This window comes from Eschrichtius robustus, chromosome 18, assembly GCF_028021215.1.
Source record: "Eschrichtius robustus isolate mEscRob2 chromosome 18, mEscRob2.pri, whole genome shotgun sequence".
Lineage (NCBI taxonomy): Eukaryota > Metazoa > Chordata > Mammalia > Artiodactyla > Eschrichtiidae > Eschrichtius > Eschrichtius robustus.
The window spans coordinates 8494806-8514400 of NC_090841.1; the positions used below are offsets into that span (position 1 = coordinate 8494806).

A 19595-nucleotide genomic window follows, 5' to 3' on the forward strand; every position below is an offset into this window, starting at 1 on the left:
GAAGATGTGGCACATATATACATTGGAATATTACTCAGCCATAAAAAGAAACGAAATTGAGATATTTGTAGTGAGGTGGATGGACCTAGAGTCTGTCATACAGAGTGAAGTAAGTCAGAAAGAGAAAAACAAATACCATATGCTAACACATATATATGGAATCTAAGGGGAAAAAAAAAAAGGTCATGAAGAACCTAGTGGCAAGATGGGAATAAAGACACAGACCTACTAGAGAATGGACTTGAGGATATGGGGAGGGGGAAGGGTAAGCTGGGACAAAGTGAGAGAGTGGCATGGACGTATATATACACTACCAAACATAAAATAGATAGCTAGTGGGAAGCAGCCGCATAGCACAGGGAGATTAGCTGGGTGGTTTGTGACCACCTAGAGGGGTGGGATAGGGAGGGTGGGAGGGAGGGAGATGCAAGAGGGAAGAGATTTGGGAACATATGTGTATGTATAACTGATTCACTTTGTTATAAAGCAGAGACTAACACACCATTGTAAGCAATTATACTCCAATAAAGATGTTAAAAAAAAAAGAAAAAAAAAAGAAGCAATTACCATCAAAAGGGAGACGTTTAAGGGAAACATCGGCGCTGTTAGAAGCACACAGCAGGGTATCAGACCGAATCTGGGAAGGTCATGACAGGAAGTGACATCTAATCTGAGCCCGTGGGATGAGTAGGAGTTAATAGGAGAGAGTGCTCTAAGCTGAGGGAACAATATTTGAGAAGGTCTGGAGGTGAGACAGTGTGCATCTTGGGTGAGAAGTTCACCGCTACTTTCATATTTTAACATTTTTATCTTGTGCAGATATGATGTTGCAGCTGGATCTTGTTTACCTCTAAGTTCCGTCTGAGCACTGAGCAGTGTTTAACACTTAGTAGGCGGTCAATAAATATTTGCATACGGCTGAATAACTCTGTAACGTCAGCTGTCCTGCTGGGCTACGTTCAATGTCTCTGGAGGTTTAGGGTTTAGAGGCAGCCCTGGAGTTACGTGGAGAGGAAATCAGGCTGTTCAGTTCTCTTGGAGCAGCCCAGGCTGCGCCCTGATCAACTTACAGAATTCTTTAAACGTGGAATAAGCAGAACTGGGTCCTTTCTGGGACCACTGGACACCTGGCCCACCCCTGTTCTGACGCCCACTCCAGAAGTGAGTCACATTTAAGGAGGATATGGAAAAGGAGCCGTGGCTTCTGGGTGCCCGCTTGGTTTGTTGATGTGGACACACAGAGTTCAGCAACAGCGATCATTAGGTTGATTTCTCAAACGCTGGAAAGTTTGTCACTATAATAAAACCACTGGTCTTGATGTTTTTTTAAATGCTGGAAGGACCCATTCTGATTTCTCTTCATGCATTTGATTTCTGGGAAAGTACAGATATAATTGAATGAGAAGGTTGTTAGGTTAAAAGAATAATTCCTTCAAAGGAGAAAAGAATTATGAACGTGTCTCATCTAGTCTTTTCAGATGATACTGAGCAGCAGCTGTGTACTCGGTGCCGTATTTTATGTAAAACATTTGTTAGGCTTTTACGTTTGCCTTTGACTTGAGAAAAACTCCCAGATCTTTTTTAGGATGTAGGAGTTTTCGTCTCCTCCTAGTGTTCGTTTCACCTGGAGATTATTTTTTCCATTATCCATAGCTCTAATTCTGTACAGAAGATGGTGACTCACTGTACTTTTTAATGAAAATTGGAATGATAAATAAGTTCAAAGCAAGTTCATGAAAAGCAAGTACAGAGCCAGAGGTAAAATGAGATGCTTTCTTCTTCTTTTGTGAGCAATACCACGTGAAAAAAACATCTAGGATGCTTTGTTTCTTTTGAAACTAGCATTAGGGAATAAAAATTACATAATGTTGAAGTTAGCTCAAACCAGTGTGTTTTCTTCCCCCTACCATATGAAATTTTAGGAAAAAAGTATATAAGACAAACCTGGCTTTGATATTGACAGAGATAAATGACATTAAACTCATAATTATGTGTTAGAGTATCAGTTATTTTGTTGGATTCGGACATTTTTTCCCTTCAATATCATTTTGTCATTCTTACTAATGCAAATTTATGCTGTTATACAATATTTTAAGTGAAAAACTTTAATCTTTATTAAAGTAATTAATCTGTGTTAAATTGCCTTTCTAGGTGATTTCTATAAATTTCTATATCTTATTGAAGTCTTTCTGTTTTTTCCCCACAGTATGCTTTTAATATGTGTGTATTTGCTGAAATGTCTTTAATTTTTAATTTTTAATAGAGGTGATAACAGGAGTGCTGGCAAAGAGTAATTCTAACATACTAATAGAACGTTGAGTTATTCTTTTACAGTCTGTCTTGATTGTAATTGTCTTTATTAAGAAGGCATTAAGAAAATTATTAAGAAAGATGGGGGAGTGTCTCTTCACAGAATCTGTATTAATTTCTCCCTTAGAGTAGTTTACAGTATAACCCCCCCAAAAATATTGAAAAACAATCTTATATACTAGATAATAGCTGAACACTGCTATTAGTTGTTGAAACATAAAAACATGTTCTGCATAAATTTATGTCTGGAACAGGAGTTTATAATAGTGACAGATTATTGAGAAAGGTGCTAAAATATACTGAAGTGTTTATTTTCTTTAAACAAGCTATATTTACATGGTGTGTTAAATGTGATGATTTTCATATTGGTTAATGTTTAGTTGTTTGATTTTTTAAAAAGATCGTGAATATTCTATCTCAAGCCAAGGCTATTTGCCTTATAATTACTTCTCTTGCTCAGTGGTGACTTAATATATCCATAAGGTGTCAGGAAGAAATCCTCGGGTGGAACTATGAACCTAGACACACAGTTGTGTTATTGGCTTTCACGTATGTTCATTTATGACTTGTTGCTGAATTGGCCCAAACTAAGACTCTGGGAGGTATTTGGAACACAACCATGAGCAGAAGAGGGCCCTGAGGAGACAGCACTGTATCCCTCCTACTTTTATTTTCTGATAAGGGATAGGGAGTGAGGGGGTGATGGTTGGGTAAGAGAGAAAATATACAAAACTTTTAGAACTTAGGGTACTTGAGTTAAATTATCTGCTGACATTTCTTTCATAGTTGCCTTTGAAAGCTCTCCCGGGCTTGCTGCATCATTTAACACAAAACTAGGGGCACCTGGGACATTTAGGTATCCTGGGATACAGTAGTGAGCAAAATGGACAACATCCCTGGTCACAAGGAGAGGATAGTCTTTTGCAGGGGAGACAGGCAAACGTGAAACAATGTGTCAGATGGTAATAAGTGTTATGGAGAAAAACAAAGCAAAATAAGAGGGATGAAGGATAGATTGGGATGGGCTTACTTTTCTGTAGAGGGTGTTCAGGAAAAATCTCACAGATCAGGTCACATTTGAGCCAAGCGTGAAGGAACCGAGGGAGGGAGTTACGTGCTCCCTACTCCGATGTCCAGCCGCCTACTTGTCTACCAGGAGCCTCAAACTCCACTTGTTCAGAACTGAACTCTTCATGCCCCTTTTTAACCTCTTCCATCTTCAGTCTCCTGCATCTCAGAAATGGCATCACTGTCTATTTAGTTGCTCATATGAAAAAACCTGGGGCTGGTGATTGATTCCTCTTCCCCCTCAATCTCATGCTGGCACATTCAGTGGCGTCTCCCTCCAGGATACACCTCTCATCTATCTTCTCGCTGTGTTGAATACTATTACTCTGGTCCAGGCTACCGTCATCTCTTTCCTTGACCATGATTTAAGCATCCTAGCTGCTCTCCTGGTTTCCATTCTTGCCATCCCAATAATCCAGTATCTCTGTAATTCAGATCTTCTTGCTCACCTGCTCAAAAACTTCCTGTGGTTTCCCACTGCACCTAAGACAGTTTCATGAGGTGTCGCACTCCAGGTCAGCAGTAATTTTCTGTCACTGTAAAGATGCTCTGTTCTTTCACCTCTCTTGTTTTTGTTGAAAAGTTAACTGTATGTCTTATTTTTGCTCCTTTGAAAGAAATGTGTACACCTCTCCCCCAAAATTACTTTCAAGATTTTCTCTATCTTTGGTTTTTCAACCAGCATTTGCCTATGTGGTTTTCTTTGTATGTCTCTTGATTAGAGTTTATAGAGCTTCTTGAATCTATGGCTTGATGACTTCTGTCAGTTTTTAAGAAGATTCTAAGCCTGTGTTTCTTCAAATATTGATTGAGTTCCTTTGTCTCTTCCTGTTCTGGGTTTTGAACATCATGTATTTTATTTATTTTTTTATTGAAGTATAGTTGATTTACAATGTTGTACCAATCTCTGCTGTACAGCAAAGTGACTCAGTTTTACACATACATACATTCTTTTTTTAAGTATTCTTTTCCATTATGGTATGCCAGGAGATTGGATATGGTTCCTGTGCTCTACAGTAAGACCTTGTTGTTTATCCATTCTAAATGTAATAGTTTGCATCTACCAACCCCAAATTCCCAGTCCATCCCTCTCCCTCCCCCCCTCTGCCTTGGCAACCACACGTCTGTTCTCTATGTCTGTGAGTCTGTTTCTGTTTTGTAGATAGGTTCATTTGTGCCATACTTTAGATTCCACATACAAGTGATATCATATGGTATTTGTCTTTCTCTTTCTGACTTACTTCGCGTAGTTTGAGCATCATGTATTTTAGACCTTTCACTGTGTCCCATGTTGCACTTAAGCTCTTTTTTGTGTGTTCCTCTGTTTTCTTTTTTGTGCATAAATGTGGATATTTTTTACTGACTTACCTTCCAGGTCACTATTCTCTCTTTTGTTATGTCTAATATTCTCTGGAATTCCTTACTTGAGTTATTGCATTATTCAGTTTTAGAATTTCCATTTGACTCTTGTTTATAGATTCTAGTTCTTTGGTAAAAATGATCATCTTTTCATCTATTTTCTTAAACATATTAATTATATATTTTTTAAACTGCAAAACCTGGTTTATCTGTGAATCTCTATTTCTCATTTTTCTCTGTTATTGGTCTGGTCTTGTGCATTTAATATTCTTCTGGGTTGTAGACCTTGTCTGGGTAGGTCTATCTACAGACTGCCCTTACTTCTAGACCCTTTTCGCCCGGCAGACCCTGCACTCCAGCCTTGGGCTCTCAGAACTACTGCTGAAGTCTCTGCTCAGATTTTAGCCACTTCACTGCTGTTTTCCACTTGGTTCTTGTGTCTTCCCTTGGTTTTTGTGCAGCCTAGGAGTTGAGGGAAGCTTGCAGGCAGAATTTGGGGCTCACTCCTCTGGGATCCCCTTAAACCTCTACCATCCTGGCAGCTTGCTGCTCCAGCCTCTGTCTCTGCAGGGCAGCCAGATCGCACGAGTCCGCAGCTGCCGCTCTCGGTCGTGTGCCGTCCTCTGCTCGGGGAATCAGCAGATTCCTTGAGGGGAAAAGGAGGTGAATATGGGGCTCCCGTGGGTGGGCTCCCCTTCTCTCTCAGATGTTAGCCCTCACATCCTATTTGCCTTTGTTGTTTTTTGATGCCCTCAGTCATTTGCTCTAAGAATTTCTCCAGCTTGTATACTTGTTCTTGGTGGGAGAGTCAGTCTGATCCAGGCTGTTCTGTTGTGACATCTGAACCCTGGTCTATATGCTGCTTCTCTTTCATACCATGTTTCCCATACCCAGTGTATTCCAGCCACACTGCACTTATTTTTTGATAGACTATATCAAGCTTTTTCCCACCTCAGGGACTTTGTATTAACTGCCTCACCTGTTCTTCCCCAGATTTGTGCTTAGCTGGTTCCTTGATGTTATTTAATCTCCGTTCAACTGTTACTTCCTAAGAGGTTTCCCTCTCTTTCCAGGGTCACCCGTCACTCTGTTTTATTTTCATTATAGCACCATCTGAACTTACTTTATTTACTTGCTTACTTTCTGTCTCCCCACTATTGTGTAAGTTCTATTCCCACCTGGCATGGGATAAATGTTAATTGATAACAAATGATAATAAATGTTAATTGAATGAATGAATACATGAACAAAACAGACACTGATTCTGGAAGGAATTTTTCAAATTCTTCTTTGCAAACCTCAGTGGGACATAAAGGAACACTGTTTTCTTCACATTAATAGTATTTTGATATGGAATATTCTATAAAATACCACTTTTATGTGTTTATAGTATAATGGTGACTAACATTTTGTTCATCCTGATGATCTGATCTTAAATTACTTTCTTTATAGACCAAGATTATGCTATATTCATTATCATATGAGTAATAATTATATTTTTGTTAAAATTCTTTAGAAATATATAATCTGTGCTTATTCTCTATCACCCAGGATATTTAACTAAAACTCATGATACCAATTTGTTTTCGGTCGTGCATGAAATGGCTTTTTCAAAAAATTTTATATCTTTATTTAACAGGAATGGTTTCTAGGAAAAGCATTACATGATGAAGAATCCACAATAATTCACCATTATGCCTTTTCCGAAAATCCTACAGTTTTTAAATATCCAGACTTTGCTGCTGGCTGGGCCCTTAGTATTCCACTGGTAAACAAGTAAGCATTTATTAGACTTTCTTTTCGTTTCGTTTTGTGTATGAATCAACTTTTATTTCGCCGAGTCTTGCGGTTGATGGATCTGAGTGACCTTTTCAGCGGAGGCAGCGAGTGGTCGTGCAGGGAGACCCGCGGCGGGAGCTGGACACAGGCTCCATCACTCACTCAGCCCCTCAGACTCATGCTCAGCCGCTCTGTCCTTCCTCTTACTCACCTGCAAAATGAGGCGAGTGATCAACCGTGAGGCTGAGGGAGGGCCCACGAGTGCTCAGGACTCTGCACCCAGAGGTGTGACCGCTGTTGTGAGCTCCAGGCGTGGCTCTGATTGTCAGTAAGGAAATGAATCAGCAGCACGCCTGGGGTTAGGGTGATGACTGGTTATGTGCGTGGATGTGTAGACGCGTTGAAACACGGGCTGGGCACGAGGCATACCTAGCTCTTGGTGTGATAATCACAGTAATGCTGTTTTCGATGTGAAAGGGGAAGATAAGTCGTAATTCAGGAGAAGCATGGCTGTTGACAGTCCTCTTAACCTAAATAGTTCCGATTAATTGTGAGTTTTTGTTCTTTAGGGAATGGAAAGTTGATAGTGCAGTTGTGGTTTTTATATCTGCAAAGATGAAAATGTTTCTGTTATTTCTTACAGTAAGTGTCCTGTTTCTAGGGTTTGGAGTCCTGAAAAGCCTTTTAGCCCATTGTAGTAATAGAAGGTAGTAGATACTTTGTCATTTGTGGTTGCTGAAACTTCTGGACTGCTTCCTTGACATTTGAAAGTTCCTTACAATGTAACGCGCTCCTTCCCAATGTAGATGCAAGTAGCAGAAAAGTATGCAGAGTGGGTGAAGGGAATACTGTTGCTGGAGTTGGAAGCGGAGGTGGGTGGTTGGTTGGTGCGGGAGTTCGACAGTGTTACTGAGGAGAGGCTGGGTCTGTCTGTCTCTCTGGCTTAGTGCACAGCATCATTTCATCCTAAATCTGGTTTGCTTTGTGCTTTCAAGGCAGTAAGGGCTATGAACTTCGTGTTTATGTACAGTAGGAGAGAGCCTCTAACCATGGAATGAAAGTACTCATCCCCAGTCTCTAGGTGGATCCTGTCCAATTAAAGTCAATTGGGACAACTTCAGGCCTATACCAGCCTCTGCACCATTAACAGCTGCCAGCGAACTTCAGTGCATTGGTTGGGATCAAACTAATTCTGACCCTGGAGCCCCTTTATTGGCCTGAATAATTAATCAAAATCAGAATTCTCTTAGAGGAAGGAAGGAGAGGCTCTGTATCATGTGGGTAACCAACAGTGCCCACTACGGGAGTGTTGATTCCCTGTGTCTCCTTTCCTTGACTTTATGGCTCACTTGGTAGGTAGGGCAACGATTTATAGTTATTCAAGTAAATACTCAAGTATTTCTTCTGCTCAAGTCACCAGAAAAATTGGTTACTTAAAGACACTTTATGACACTCACTTTCTTAGACTTTCTCACCGAAAATATTTTTGGGGCTAGCAACCCTGCATCAGTGAGTGTTGAATAAACACTGCCCAGCATTTCCCAGTGCTCCAGCTTTGTGATCTCCTAACAATAGCATGAGTAAAAAAAAAAAAACAAAAAACAAAACTTGCATCTTTGGAGAAACGCTCATTGATTTTCAGTAAGATGATTTCTTCGAATAGGTGTTACTACGGGACACTGTTACTGGTTTCCCCTGTTGTTTTTCCATCAGAAAACCTTATCTAGATTTCCTGCAATATCTTGCTCTGTTGACTGTCTCACAAGTGGGACTAGAAAAGTCAGGTAGGAAGTTTTCCTGGTATGGAGTTGAAGGAGCCCTATATTTGTTGCAAGTTTCCAGTCTAGCTGGTTGTGTCATTAGAACTGTGTTATTGGGACATGACTTAGTGTCTTCTAAAAATAGGAAAGCTGAATGTCAAATTCTTATTTGCCAGGAACTGAATATTTAGTGAAGAAATATTTTCGCAAAGTAGTTGGGATTTCTGGCCTTGTTTTTTTTGGCATTCTTGGTTCCTGAAATTAGCATTTGAAAAGCCCTTGGGTATGGCCCTTGCTTGGTGTATAGAAAAATGAAACCTAGTTCCCACCACTAGGACTGGCCTTTTAAGTAGGGTGAATGCCCCCCTGCACACTTTTAGAACTGGGACTTGTTTGCAAGGTGACTGGGTTAGGCCCCGGGTGTCCCATGAAGCTGACTCATCCATGCGAAGTTCGTAAGTAACCATCACTGGTTCTGGCAGATTCCACAGGCTGCTAAATGTAGCCACTTACAGATGTCAGTGTACATACTGATTTGTTTCCAATCAGTCAGTGTTCATCTTAAAGAGATTCTTTCCTCTTAAAGAGATTCTGTCAGTGGCTGTCACATTTTTCTCTGGTTTCCCTCAGAGAAAAATGTACAAGAATTGAATGAGAAAGAAACTTAAAAAGTCAAGAAGAGTAGAGAGCATGTTTAGGGTGACAGTTCAGAGGTGTTTATTGTCTGCTAAGAAGGGGTGTGGGCGGTGTGGCCATCTGACAGTGGATGTCACATGCCATTGGATCCTGACCACAATTCTGTGTTCCTTGTCTGTGGCGATAAGCCCAGGTATGACTTTTGTCTTTTTTTTTTTGTCTTTGGTGTCTGAATGTGGTCAGCTCAGATTTTGAAGGCACTTGGCATGAGTCCAAATCCCCCAGTTACCTTGAAAGAGTTTATTCATGAAAACTGGCTCCAACCGAGCAGAGTTCAAGGTGGACAAGATTCCACGCCAGGGCAGGTTTTTCTCTTAATATATGTCAGGAATGTTCTGAGAATGCCGTCTCTTTATGCAGTATCCTCACCCACCCCTGCTCATGGGCCGGTGGGCAGGTACTGAGCGGGAATGCGGCACAGGTTCCATGGGGGTTCTTTCAGAGCTGTGTGCCGTCAAGCCACATTCATATCAACCGTGGGGCTGGTGCTTCATGACTACACGTAAATTATAGCCTGTGTCCTGCTTTATCTTTCCTCCGATTAGAGATGAATTTTTAAAGAAATGTCTGTGGCTCAACCAGGCTAAAAACTCAGCGAGGACTTTTGAAACTGATTACTAGTTTTCCTTTTAAAATTACTATTATTTCTTTGTAGTTAAAATATTTATTAGGAGGTTCGTAATTGAAATGAGGGTCCCATCTGTAGCCCTATAATAAACGTAAACCCTGTGGCAGTTCAGTGGTCTTGGTAATAAGCACGTCGTTCTACCTCACTCAGCCTGGAATGGAGGAATGTATTGCGATTCGCCCCCATCCCTGCAGACCGCTCACCGAGTGCTCGTTTGGGCCCGGGTGGTGGGCGCTGTTTTGGGGTTCAGAGCAGGAGGAGTGCGCAGGGGGCTCGCCGTGTGTGATGAACGGGGCTGTGCTTCCCACTCTGGGGGCAAAGGAAGTTTCCATTTATTCTCGTGGGCAAGTCTGGACACCCTTGAATTCGGTCTTGGAGAAAAGGCTGCCAGGTAGAGGTTGGGTCGGGGCGAACTGGGCATCCGTGTGGCCAGGAGCGTGCTTTGGGGGCGGCCGGTGCGCGCTGAGGAGCCCGGGCCCAGGGGTCTGGGCCTTTCTTCTGTGTTGAAAAGAGCCATTAGGGCTTTTCTGAAGCAAGAAAATGACTTGAAACTCTTATTCTTTCCCGAAACCACATGATCTCTCCCCCAGGAAACTCCACAAACTGTAATTCATAGGGTCATTAAAAGTAGGAGACTGAAAAGTAGCAACTTCTGTTTCTCTATCAGGCAAGCTTTTTTCTTTTCTTTTTCTTTCTCTGTCATTATTTGGTCAAGGATTACCGGGAGTCAGCACACTCCGTGGCTTTTTAAAAGACATTTATTGTATCGTATTGTGTTTTATGTTATTTTCCAGATGTTGAATAAAGAACACTACATTTGCAACAAGCCTTGCATTCGTGTCCTGGTCCACAAATAATTGTGTTTTCATAGTCCTTTGCCTCAAGGAAATTAAACTCTTACTTTTATCTTAAAATTTATATTTTTATTTGTTTTCAAACATTAGAAAGTCTCAAGAATGTGTTATTCTTGTTTGATGCTTTTTTCAAAAAACTCAAATTGTCTCTATTTTCTAGGCTTACCAAGAGATTAAAGAGCGAGTCCCTGAAATCCGACTTTACAATAGATTTAAAACATGAGGTAGGTCATGATTTGTTTGGTTAAAAGTCTTTGTAGTCAAGAATTCGTGTCTTTTGATACAAAAGGTGTCTTGTGTTTCCTGAAAGGTGCATCCCCTCCGCCACTCACATCCATGTTCTCCCAACAAGGAAACTGCACATGCTACAGTCTGTGAGGGCCTTCTTCTTTAAGCCCATTTTGGTCACGTAGGTGGAGAAGGAACAGTGGAGAAAACAGTTGTGTCTGTGATTCTTCATCCTTTGTTTTTAAGCTAGGTGGACAGGTCCAGAGATGGATTTTTAAAAACATGCAAAAATGTCAGTAAAATACCTCTGGTCTTATTTTGTGCTTTGGTTGCACATATGCCTTCGACATGTCTCTGTGCTGGACCCTGTGGACCAGGATTGGGCCAGCTGGTCCCCCAGCACCCTGGCATTTAGTGGATATCTGTGACCAGTCGTCCTGGAGGCAGGTGGCGGGTGTCCCGTCCTTAATCTATTAATCTCTCCTGAATCATCATCAAGAAGGTCTCTTTGTGCATTTCATTCATGGGTACATCTGACTGCCTGAAACAGACCTGCCTTTCCCTCTGTAGGAATCTGTATTTTAGGACATTGGGGCCAATTGTGACTCAGTCCAGCAGTGCTGGCAGCCTGCCAGGAGTGAAAAGGGCACTCACAAGATTTTAATTTGGGGAGTATTTTTAAGTGATGAAATAGGTTATTTGAGGAGAAATATTCATGTCAAAAATCATTCTTTTCCACAGAAGGGAAAGAATGACTAGTTGAAAGCCAGGGTCTGTCTAGATATTTTTAATGAAAAGTCAGCTCAGGTATAGATACCCAGATTTGGGAGTCTATGAAACATTGAATAACATACAAAAAAAACCCTCTAACATACGTGAAAGGTATAAAGATCAGTCAGAATATCTATGCTTAAGAGATTGAACTTGATCAGTTGCTTGGAGGCTACCTGTAAGTATCTCCCCAGGGGGGTCCCCCTTTGTTCTAACGAGTGTCAACAACTTTCTTGAATTCTCTCCCTCTCCCCCTTTTCTTCATGTTTTATAACATATGAATGTATCTCTGAATAATATGTAGTTTTGCATCCTTCTGGCCTTTATATAAACAGAACTGTACCCTGAATAATGTTCTAATTTGAAAGTCATCCGTGTTGATACGTGTGGCTTTAATGAACTGTTGTCACTTTGTATAACTGTCTCTCCCAGGACCATACCACAGGGTATTTGCCCAGTCTGCTGGTAGTGGGCCTCTGGGTTGCTACTGGTTTTTGCTATTGCAGTCACCACTTCTATGAATATTTTTGACATGTGTCATGATGATCATCTACAAGAGTTTCTCTAGGGCAGAAGCTTTTAAACTGTTTTTTGACTGTGACCGACTTTAAAAAATACATTTTTCATTGTGACTCAGTGTATTTGTGGGTTGTTATTGTGTTTTGTTATTGATTTCTAACTTAGTATGATTGGTCTATATAACAGTCATTTGAAATATTTTTAGGCTTGCTTTATGGCCTAGTTCATGTTTACTTTTCATAAATGGAGAAAAGGATGTATGTGCTCTAATTTGGGGGGGGTATAATATTCTCTTTATGTCTATTAAAGAAGACATAGATTAATCAGTTAATCTATTGTACTTTTCACATATTTTATTTCCTCCCTCTCTCCCTTCTCCTACTTTCGTTTTGTCTGCTTGATCTGTCATTTACTAAGGGAGGAATGTGAAAATCTTCCATGATAGTGGTGACAGTGTCTCTTTGTGGAACTGCCAACTCTTGCTATTTATACTCTGAGGCTATGTTAATTAGATGCATACAAGTTTAGAATTGTTACCTCCTCTCGGTAAATTTATCTTTATCTCTAGTAATGCTCTTTGCCTTAGCATTTATTTTGTTGATAGGAACACTTCTATACTAGCTTTCTTTTGGTGTTTGCTTCATCATTGTTTTTCATTTTTTTCTTTCAATTCTTTTGTGTCCTCTTTTGATGCGTCTCAAAGAGGAGGTGTTTGTTTTTTCTCCGTTTGACAATCTTTATCTTTAAACCATATAGCAAATTTACATTGACATTTTTCATGGTTACTAACACTTTATTTTATCCTTTGTCTCCCATTTTTTTCTTTTGAAAATTTCCTTGCTTGCTTTTAGATTTTTAAAATTTTTATTCCATTTTTTTTCCCTCCTCTGTTATTTTTGAAGTTCATTCTCAATGTCTGTTTCTTAACGGTTATTTTAAATACAGTAAGTCCCCTACATACGAACCTTCAAGTTGCGAACTTTCAAAGATGCGAACGTATTATAAACCTGTTACAGTACAGTACTGTATAGCCGATTGTGTTAGTTGGGTACCTAGGCTAACTTTGTTGGACTTACAAACAAATTGAACTTATGAACTCGCTCTTGGAACAGAACTTGTTCGTATGCAGGGGACTTCCTGTACTTTAACATGTACAGTAAGTGGCTAATTAATCAATAGCCTAAAAATCTAAGGGCCTGAGCATAACTCTGATTATCCCTCTCCCAGTTTTTATGCTCTTTTGTCCAGTATTTTTGTTCTTTTTTTTCAACCCTGCAACTCAGGTATTGTCCTTACTTTATACAGTTAAATCATTTGTATTAGCTTAACCCTGTATTTGCCGTGTCTGTGCTCACTATTCTGTTTTGCTTCTTGGACCTGCCAACGGGGATCATTTTTTTTCTTCCTGAAGTATATCCTTCAGAATTTCCTTTTTAGTGAGGTGGCAAATTCTCCGTTTTTTTTTTTTTTTTTTTTTCTTTAAAAATAATTTATTTCAACTTTGTTCTTGAGACATAGTTGCATTGTGTGTACAGTTCTAGGTTGTGAGACATTTTCTCTCATCACAATACTGTTGTTCCCCTGTGCTCTGGCTTCTGTTACTGCTGTTGTGTTAGGAAATCAACCACCACTCTTACATGGTTCCTTTGTCAGTAATCTGCCGTTTCTCTGGCTGCTTTTAAGATTGTTCTTTGTCTTTGGTGTTCTGCAGTTCACTATGGTATATATATGTCTAGGTGCAGACTCTTTTTTTCTAATCCTGCTTAGCATTCGTTGGGCCTTTCTATAATAGGATTGTTAAACAATCCTATTTTTTTTTTAATTACATTTAAAAAAAATTCTCAGCCATTGTCTTTTCAGCTATTTTCTCATCCCCTCCGTTATCTCCTTCTGGAACTTTAGATATATGCTAGAGGTCTGAACTTCTCTTTTACAGTCCCCATCTCTGTTTCTTGCTGGGCTACATTTCAAATAACTTGGAGGACTTCATCTTTTAGTTCCCTAGTTTTTATTCAGCTGTGTCTAATATGCTGTTTATCCTCACCATTAAAATGTTCATTTTAAGCATTATATTTTTCACATCTACAAGTTCTAGATACTTCTTTTTCAAATTTGCTCTCTTGTACAGTCTTTCAGAAATTTTGCTCATGTTTTAAAGTTTTTCTTTTCTTTATAAAAATATATGAAACAGTAATTTTCTCTTCTGTGCTTGATCATTCCAATCCCTGAAGTCTTTTGGGCCTGAGCAAGCTGTGTCTGCTGGCTCTTGCCCATCATCTCGTCTCTTTGTACTACTTTTTGTGATTTTTCTGAGTACTTTTGCTCCTTGGGAACTGTGGCAGTCCCCCGAGTCCTATATTAAGGTTGTGGGCTCCTCAGGAAGGATTTGCATTAGTTTTTGCCTGCTGCTAGAGGCTCAGGCTGACTTAGGGCCACTTTAAATTACTCTGAGGTGTTTGTGGAACACGTAGGTGACAAATGAGGGAGGCCTGGCTTTTGGTTACAGAGTCTCAGAGTATCTGGAGATGATTTTTCCCTCCATCTAGTGCCAGTGTGGGGCTTGGCTGTTAGACATGCCCCACCTTGGGCGGGTCCCGGGCTTTATTCTCTTAACATGCATCAGAACCTTGGCATCCTCAGAGCCCAGTTGATACCTACTGGGGAAAACTACCCTCAGTGGCCTTTTTCCCCAGGTTCTCACTTTCCATTTTTGTCTTCATAAGCGTTTTTGTGCCAAGTTAGCAATACATTTAAAATGCTTTAAAAATATTTTATCCCAATATTTTTAGATATTTTCAGCCAGTCGGTTTTTCAGGGTATGTAATTACCATCCTGCAGGAAACCAGAGTCATGATATTTCCTTTTATCTTTCTCTATGATGTTTTAGAATCCCTAAAATAGCTTCCCTACAATTGCTTATGACAATTTGGAATTTTTTGGAGGTCAGAATACTGATTCTTAATTAATTGTTTATGGTTAATAAAAGACTAGATTGCTCCACATGGAATTACTATTTTTGTAAGTAAAAAAACCCCAAAAAATCCTGTTGAATGATGACATATTGATGTGGTTCAATTTAATATTCTCTAGAGAAGGTAAGGTCTGCTTGCCCTTGAGATGTTTCATACCTTTGTGGACCTGTGGTGCTGGTTAAGAGCTTTCATTCATGCCAGTTTCCTGTGTGACAGATCGCTCTCTACATCTGGGACAGAGGTGATGGACCGCCCCTCACTCCTGTGCCTGAGTTTTGTACAGACGGTGTGGACTTTTCCTGTGCCACCACATTTCATTCTTTTCTACCGCTTTGCGTAAGTAATAGAAGGACAGCTTCCTCGTGTGTCAAAGGAAAACATACATGCTGTGCACAGTGTTGTCCTAGCACTTTCCATCCTGAAAAACCCCAACATCTGCCATGTGCCAGGTGAGAACTATATATCATGTTTCTAGGGATATTGGCCCCATAAGGTAAGCACTGTAGTTACCCTGTTGTGCACAAGAGAAGAGAGCAGAGTGGCACTGAGAGCTGCGGAGGTGTAGCCCGGAGTCATTTCTTTTGTTGAAGATGTAGCATGTAGCTGTTGGAATTCCTATTCTATTTCCTAGAAAGGCAATCTCAGACATTTCCCGTTATTCCTAAGCCTTCTCCTCGAGCCCACCCCCTTTACTTTGTCAGCCAGTGACCTCACTTTGATCTCACCTGAGACTGTCCAGAACTTTTAGAATGAACCTACTTGTTTGGGGAGACCCTTGGACCAGTCCCCAGGATGGGCCTGAAGACCCCGGGACTCAGCTGGGTGGTTAACAATCCTTCCTCATAATGGAAAATGTATTCACTACCTCAGCTGTTGTCTGTTATTTTCAAGTCATTGATACAGAAGTCTGTGTGTTGCATTTTCAAAGAGGAATATATGTACACACAGACACACACACACTGCAACAGTGGGAGAGAACCTGTACTGTTGGCACAGCTCCTGAGGGGGAAAGGTCTTTTTAGACACTATGCTTGCTTGTTCTTTAATGTTCTCCTGGACAATCTGGAGGGGTTGGCCTCCTAGTGCCTTGAGTGACATGACAAAACTGCAGTTACATGTCGCTATAAACCAGCCCCAAATGATGCAGAATTAGGATTGAGTATCACTACAGGCTTAAGATGGTGATAAAGGGGCCAGAACACACCGCCCCACCCAGCTCCCTCCGTGAAGCGCCCACGGCCTGGGTGTGGATTGTCCACAAGCCCCTCCGTGAGCCCCTTCATCTGAGTGATCGGCTTGGGTTGGAACCAGGGCAGGGCTCCAGGCTCCTCCAAAGTGTTTGAAGTTATCCTGCCTTTGGCAGAGGACAACATCGCTGTTGCCTAGATTTGGGTAGACGATAAAAGGCCATAAAAATACTTTAACATCAAAGTAAGGCTGGGCCCCCAGAAGGGAGTCATCTCTTATTTTACACTAAAACATCCCCCTACTTCTCTCTCCCTTTGTCAAAATCTTCACCAGCTGGAAAAAGGCAAGGGAAGGTAGCTAACGTTTACTGGGTACCTGTGATGCGCTTAATAAATAGTAGTAATAAAAGCAGCCGCACGGGTGGTCATCATCCCAATTTCCTAAATGAGCAGACGAAGTTGAGAGAGCTGAGGACACTCGTCCAGGTGACACAGTGGAAATGCAGAGCCAGGATCCTGGTGCCGGTCTGCCTGAGCAAAGGCTTTGTGGTCAGCGGAGCTACAGTTCCTTTTTTCCCGTAAAACTTAATCCTGGAGACAAGTCTGATGTCCCTGACATTGGTGAATTTGAACTTGAGAGCATGTGAGAGCTAATGTGGATGTGCACATGTATGCATATATTTTTCTTTTTTTTCTTTTTTTAGGGAAATCCAGTGAAGAAGAAGGATATTTTTGTTGCAGTAAAGACATGCAAGAAATTTCATGGTGACAGAAGTAAGTTTTGGCTTATTCATTTTTATTGAACTTTCAAAATCCAAACTGCCTTTAAAAAAACAGTACAAACCACATATAAACTCAACCCTCAAAATAAAAGGGACAATGACAAATATGTCATTGAAGTAGAAGCAGTTTGTTTAATCAGTATTCCTCATCATACCACCTCAATCACCAGATCAATTAGAAAAGACAATTTTGTATTGCAACATGAGTTGTCACAGCCCGTCTAAGGACTGATCAGAGCAGTATTTTAAATTGGAAATGGAAAAGCTCAGCTGTGGCAATCTAGGAGACAGTAAGTGAATAACAATCCATTTTGCAAAACAATGTCCTGTTGTGTCCAAGTGCAGTCTCGGAGCTGTGTGAAGAGTATGAGAGGGGATTTCAAGGTAATAGAACGCCAAAAGAATGTTTTTCTAACACTGTTCCTTCTTTTTATATTTACTTCAAATGCACACATCAGAACTTTGAAGTAAGGATATGTATTTGCTCACATGTAGATATATAGAGAAAAGGAAAAATGTGCCTTACAAGCAATGGTTCCTTCTTAAGGAAATCCTGCGTGTATTGATAGATGAATGTTGTTTTTATTCAAATTGTTGGTGTCATTACAGAATTCTACTAAATTATTATGATACTATTTTTTTAAAAGCCTATCTTAAATATAAATACATAATTTATCTCTTTTTTCACCTTATTTCAAGCAGCACTTTTCTGATATTGAAGGTTAGACAGTCTTTCGCATTTTCTAATTTTAGCACATATTTTAATGTTTTTCCAGGAACAGACTCAATTTCACCAAGAGTGTGATATTTATAGAGGAGAGATTTCTAAACCAGCTGTCTTTTTTTGTGGGATTAGAGCTATGTGGGGAGTTCATTTATATAATTTATGTGATAATATATTTACAAATTATATTTTAAAGGAGAACATATTTTCCAAATAAAAGAATATTATAATTTGGTATTAAAGTGTTGTTTAAGACACTGACATAAATTCAAATCTTGTTATAGTCAACACTATCTTAAAAGTACATTTACTATAAACCTTCATGGTTACCTAAAATAGTCATGATAAATTCTAAGTCCTATTAAATCAGCCTAAATAAACATATGCATTCATTATGAGTCCTAAAATACTATCAAAAATCAATATAGCACTTTAAAATTTCATTTACCATAAATTTAACCTAGATTTAATATTCTTTTGTTTTTTTCATAATCTGTAAGGGCTCTGTAGGATGATTTTTTTTTATAAAGTTTCTTTTATTTATTTATATATTTTTGGCTGCATTTTGGGTCTTCGTTGCCGTGCGTGGGCTTTCTCTAGTTGCTGTGAGGGGGGGCTACTCTTTGTTGAGGCGCGTGGGCTTCTCATTGCAGTGGCTTCTCTTGTGGAGCACGGGCTCTAGGCACGCGGACTTCAGTAGTTGCAGCATGCGGGCTCAGTAGTTGCAGCACAGGGGCCCTAGAGTGTGCGGGCATCAGCAGTTGTGGCACGTGGGCTCAGTAGTTGCAGCGTGCAGGCTCATTAGTTGTGGCCCGTGGGCTCTAGAGCACAGGCTCAGTAATTGTGGTGCATGGCTTAGTTGCTCCACAGCGTGTGGGATCTTCCCAGACCAGGGATTGAACCCGTGTCCCCTGCATTGGCAGTGTAGGGTGATTTTTGACAAATACCTTTCATTAAAAAAGTGTGAAGGCACTGCAGAAATATAGAGGATCATGAGAGATTACTACAAGCAACTATATGCCAAAAATGGACAACCTGGAAGAAATGGACAAATTCTTAGAAAAGCACAACCTTCTGAGACTGAACCAGGAAGAAAAAGAAAATATAAACAGACCAATCACAAGCACTGAAATTGAAACTGTGGTTAAAAATCTTCCAACAAACAAAAGCCCAGATGGCTTCACAGGCGAATTCTATCAAACATTTAGAGAAGAGCTAACACCTATCCTTCTCAAACTCTTCCAAAATATAGCAGAGGGAGGAACACTCCCAAACTCATTCTACGAGGCCACCATCACCCTGATAACAAAACCAGACAAAGATGTCACAAAAAAAGAAAACTACAGGCCAATATCACTGATGAACATAGATGCAAAAATCCTCAACAAAATACTAGCAAACAGAATCCAACAGCACATTAAAAGGATCACACACCACGATCAAGTGGGGTTTATCCCAGGAATGCAAAGATTCTTCAGTATACGCAAATCAATCAATGTGATACACCATATTAACAAACTGAAGGAGAAAAACCATATGATCATCTCAGTAGATGCAGAAAAAGCTTTTGACAAAATTCAACACCCATTTATGATAAAAACCCTGCAGAAAGTAGGCATAGAGGGAACTTACCTCAACATAATAAAGGCCATATATGACAAGCCCACAGCCAACATCATTCTCAATCATGAAAAACTGAAACCGTTTCTACTAAGATCAGGAACAAGACAGGTTGCCCCCTCTCACCACTATTATTCAACATAGTTTTGGAAGTTTTAGCCACAGCAATTAGAGAAGAAAAAGAAGTTAAAGGAATCCAAATCAGAAAAGAAGAAGTAAAACTGTCACTGTTTGCAGATGACATGATACTATACGTAGAGAATCCTAAAGATGCTACCAGAAAACTACTAGAGCTAATCAATGAATTTGGTAAAGTAGCAGGATACAAAATTAATGCA

The 19595-nt window shown here is 40.1% G+C and overlaps 1 protein-coding gene across 1 annotated transcript in view; it reads left to right on the forward strand.

The window, feature by feature from the left end:
- B3GLCT (beta 3-glucosyltransferase) overlaps positions 1–19595 on the forward strand; it is a 117473-nt gene that overhangs the window by 56224 nt on the left and 41654 nt on the right. Inside the window, exons 9-12 of the mRNA XM_068526504.1 lie at positions 6377–6513; positions 10615–10678; positions 15161–15280; positions 16836–16905. Of these exons, the coding sequence (XP_068382605.1) occupies positions 6377–6513; positions 10615–10678; positions 15161–15280; positions 16836–16905 (391 nt within the window). The remainder of the gene's footprint in view (positions 1–6376; positions 6514–10614; positions 10679–15160; positions 15281–16835; positions 16906–19595) is intronic.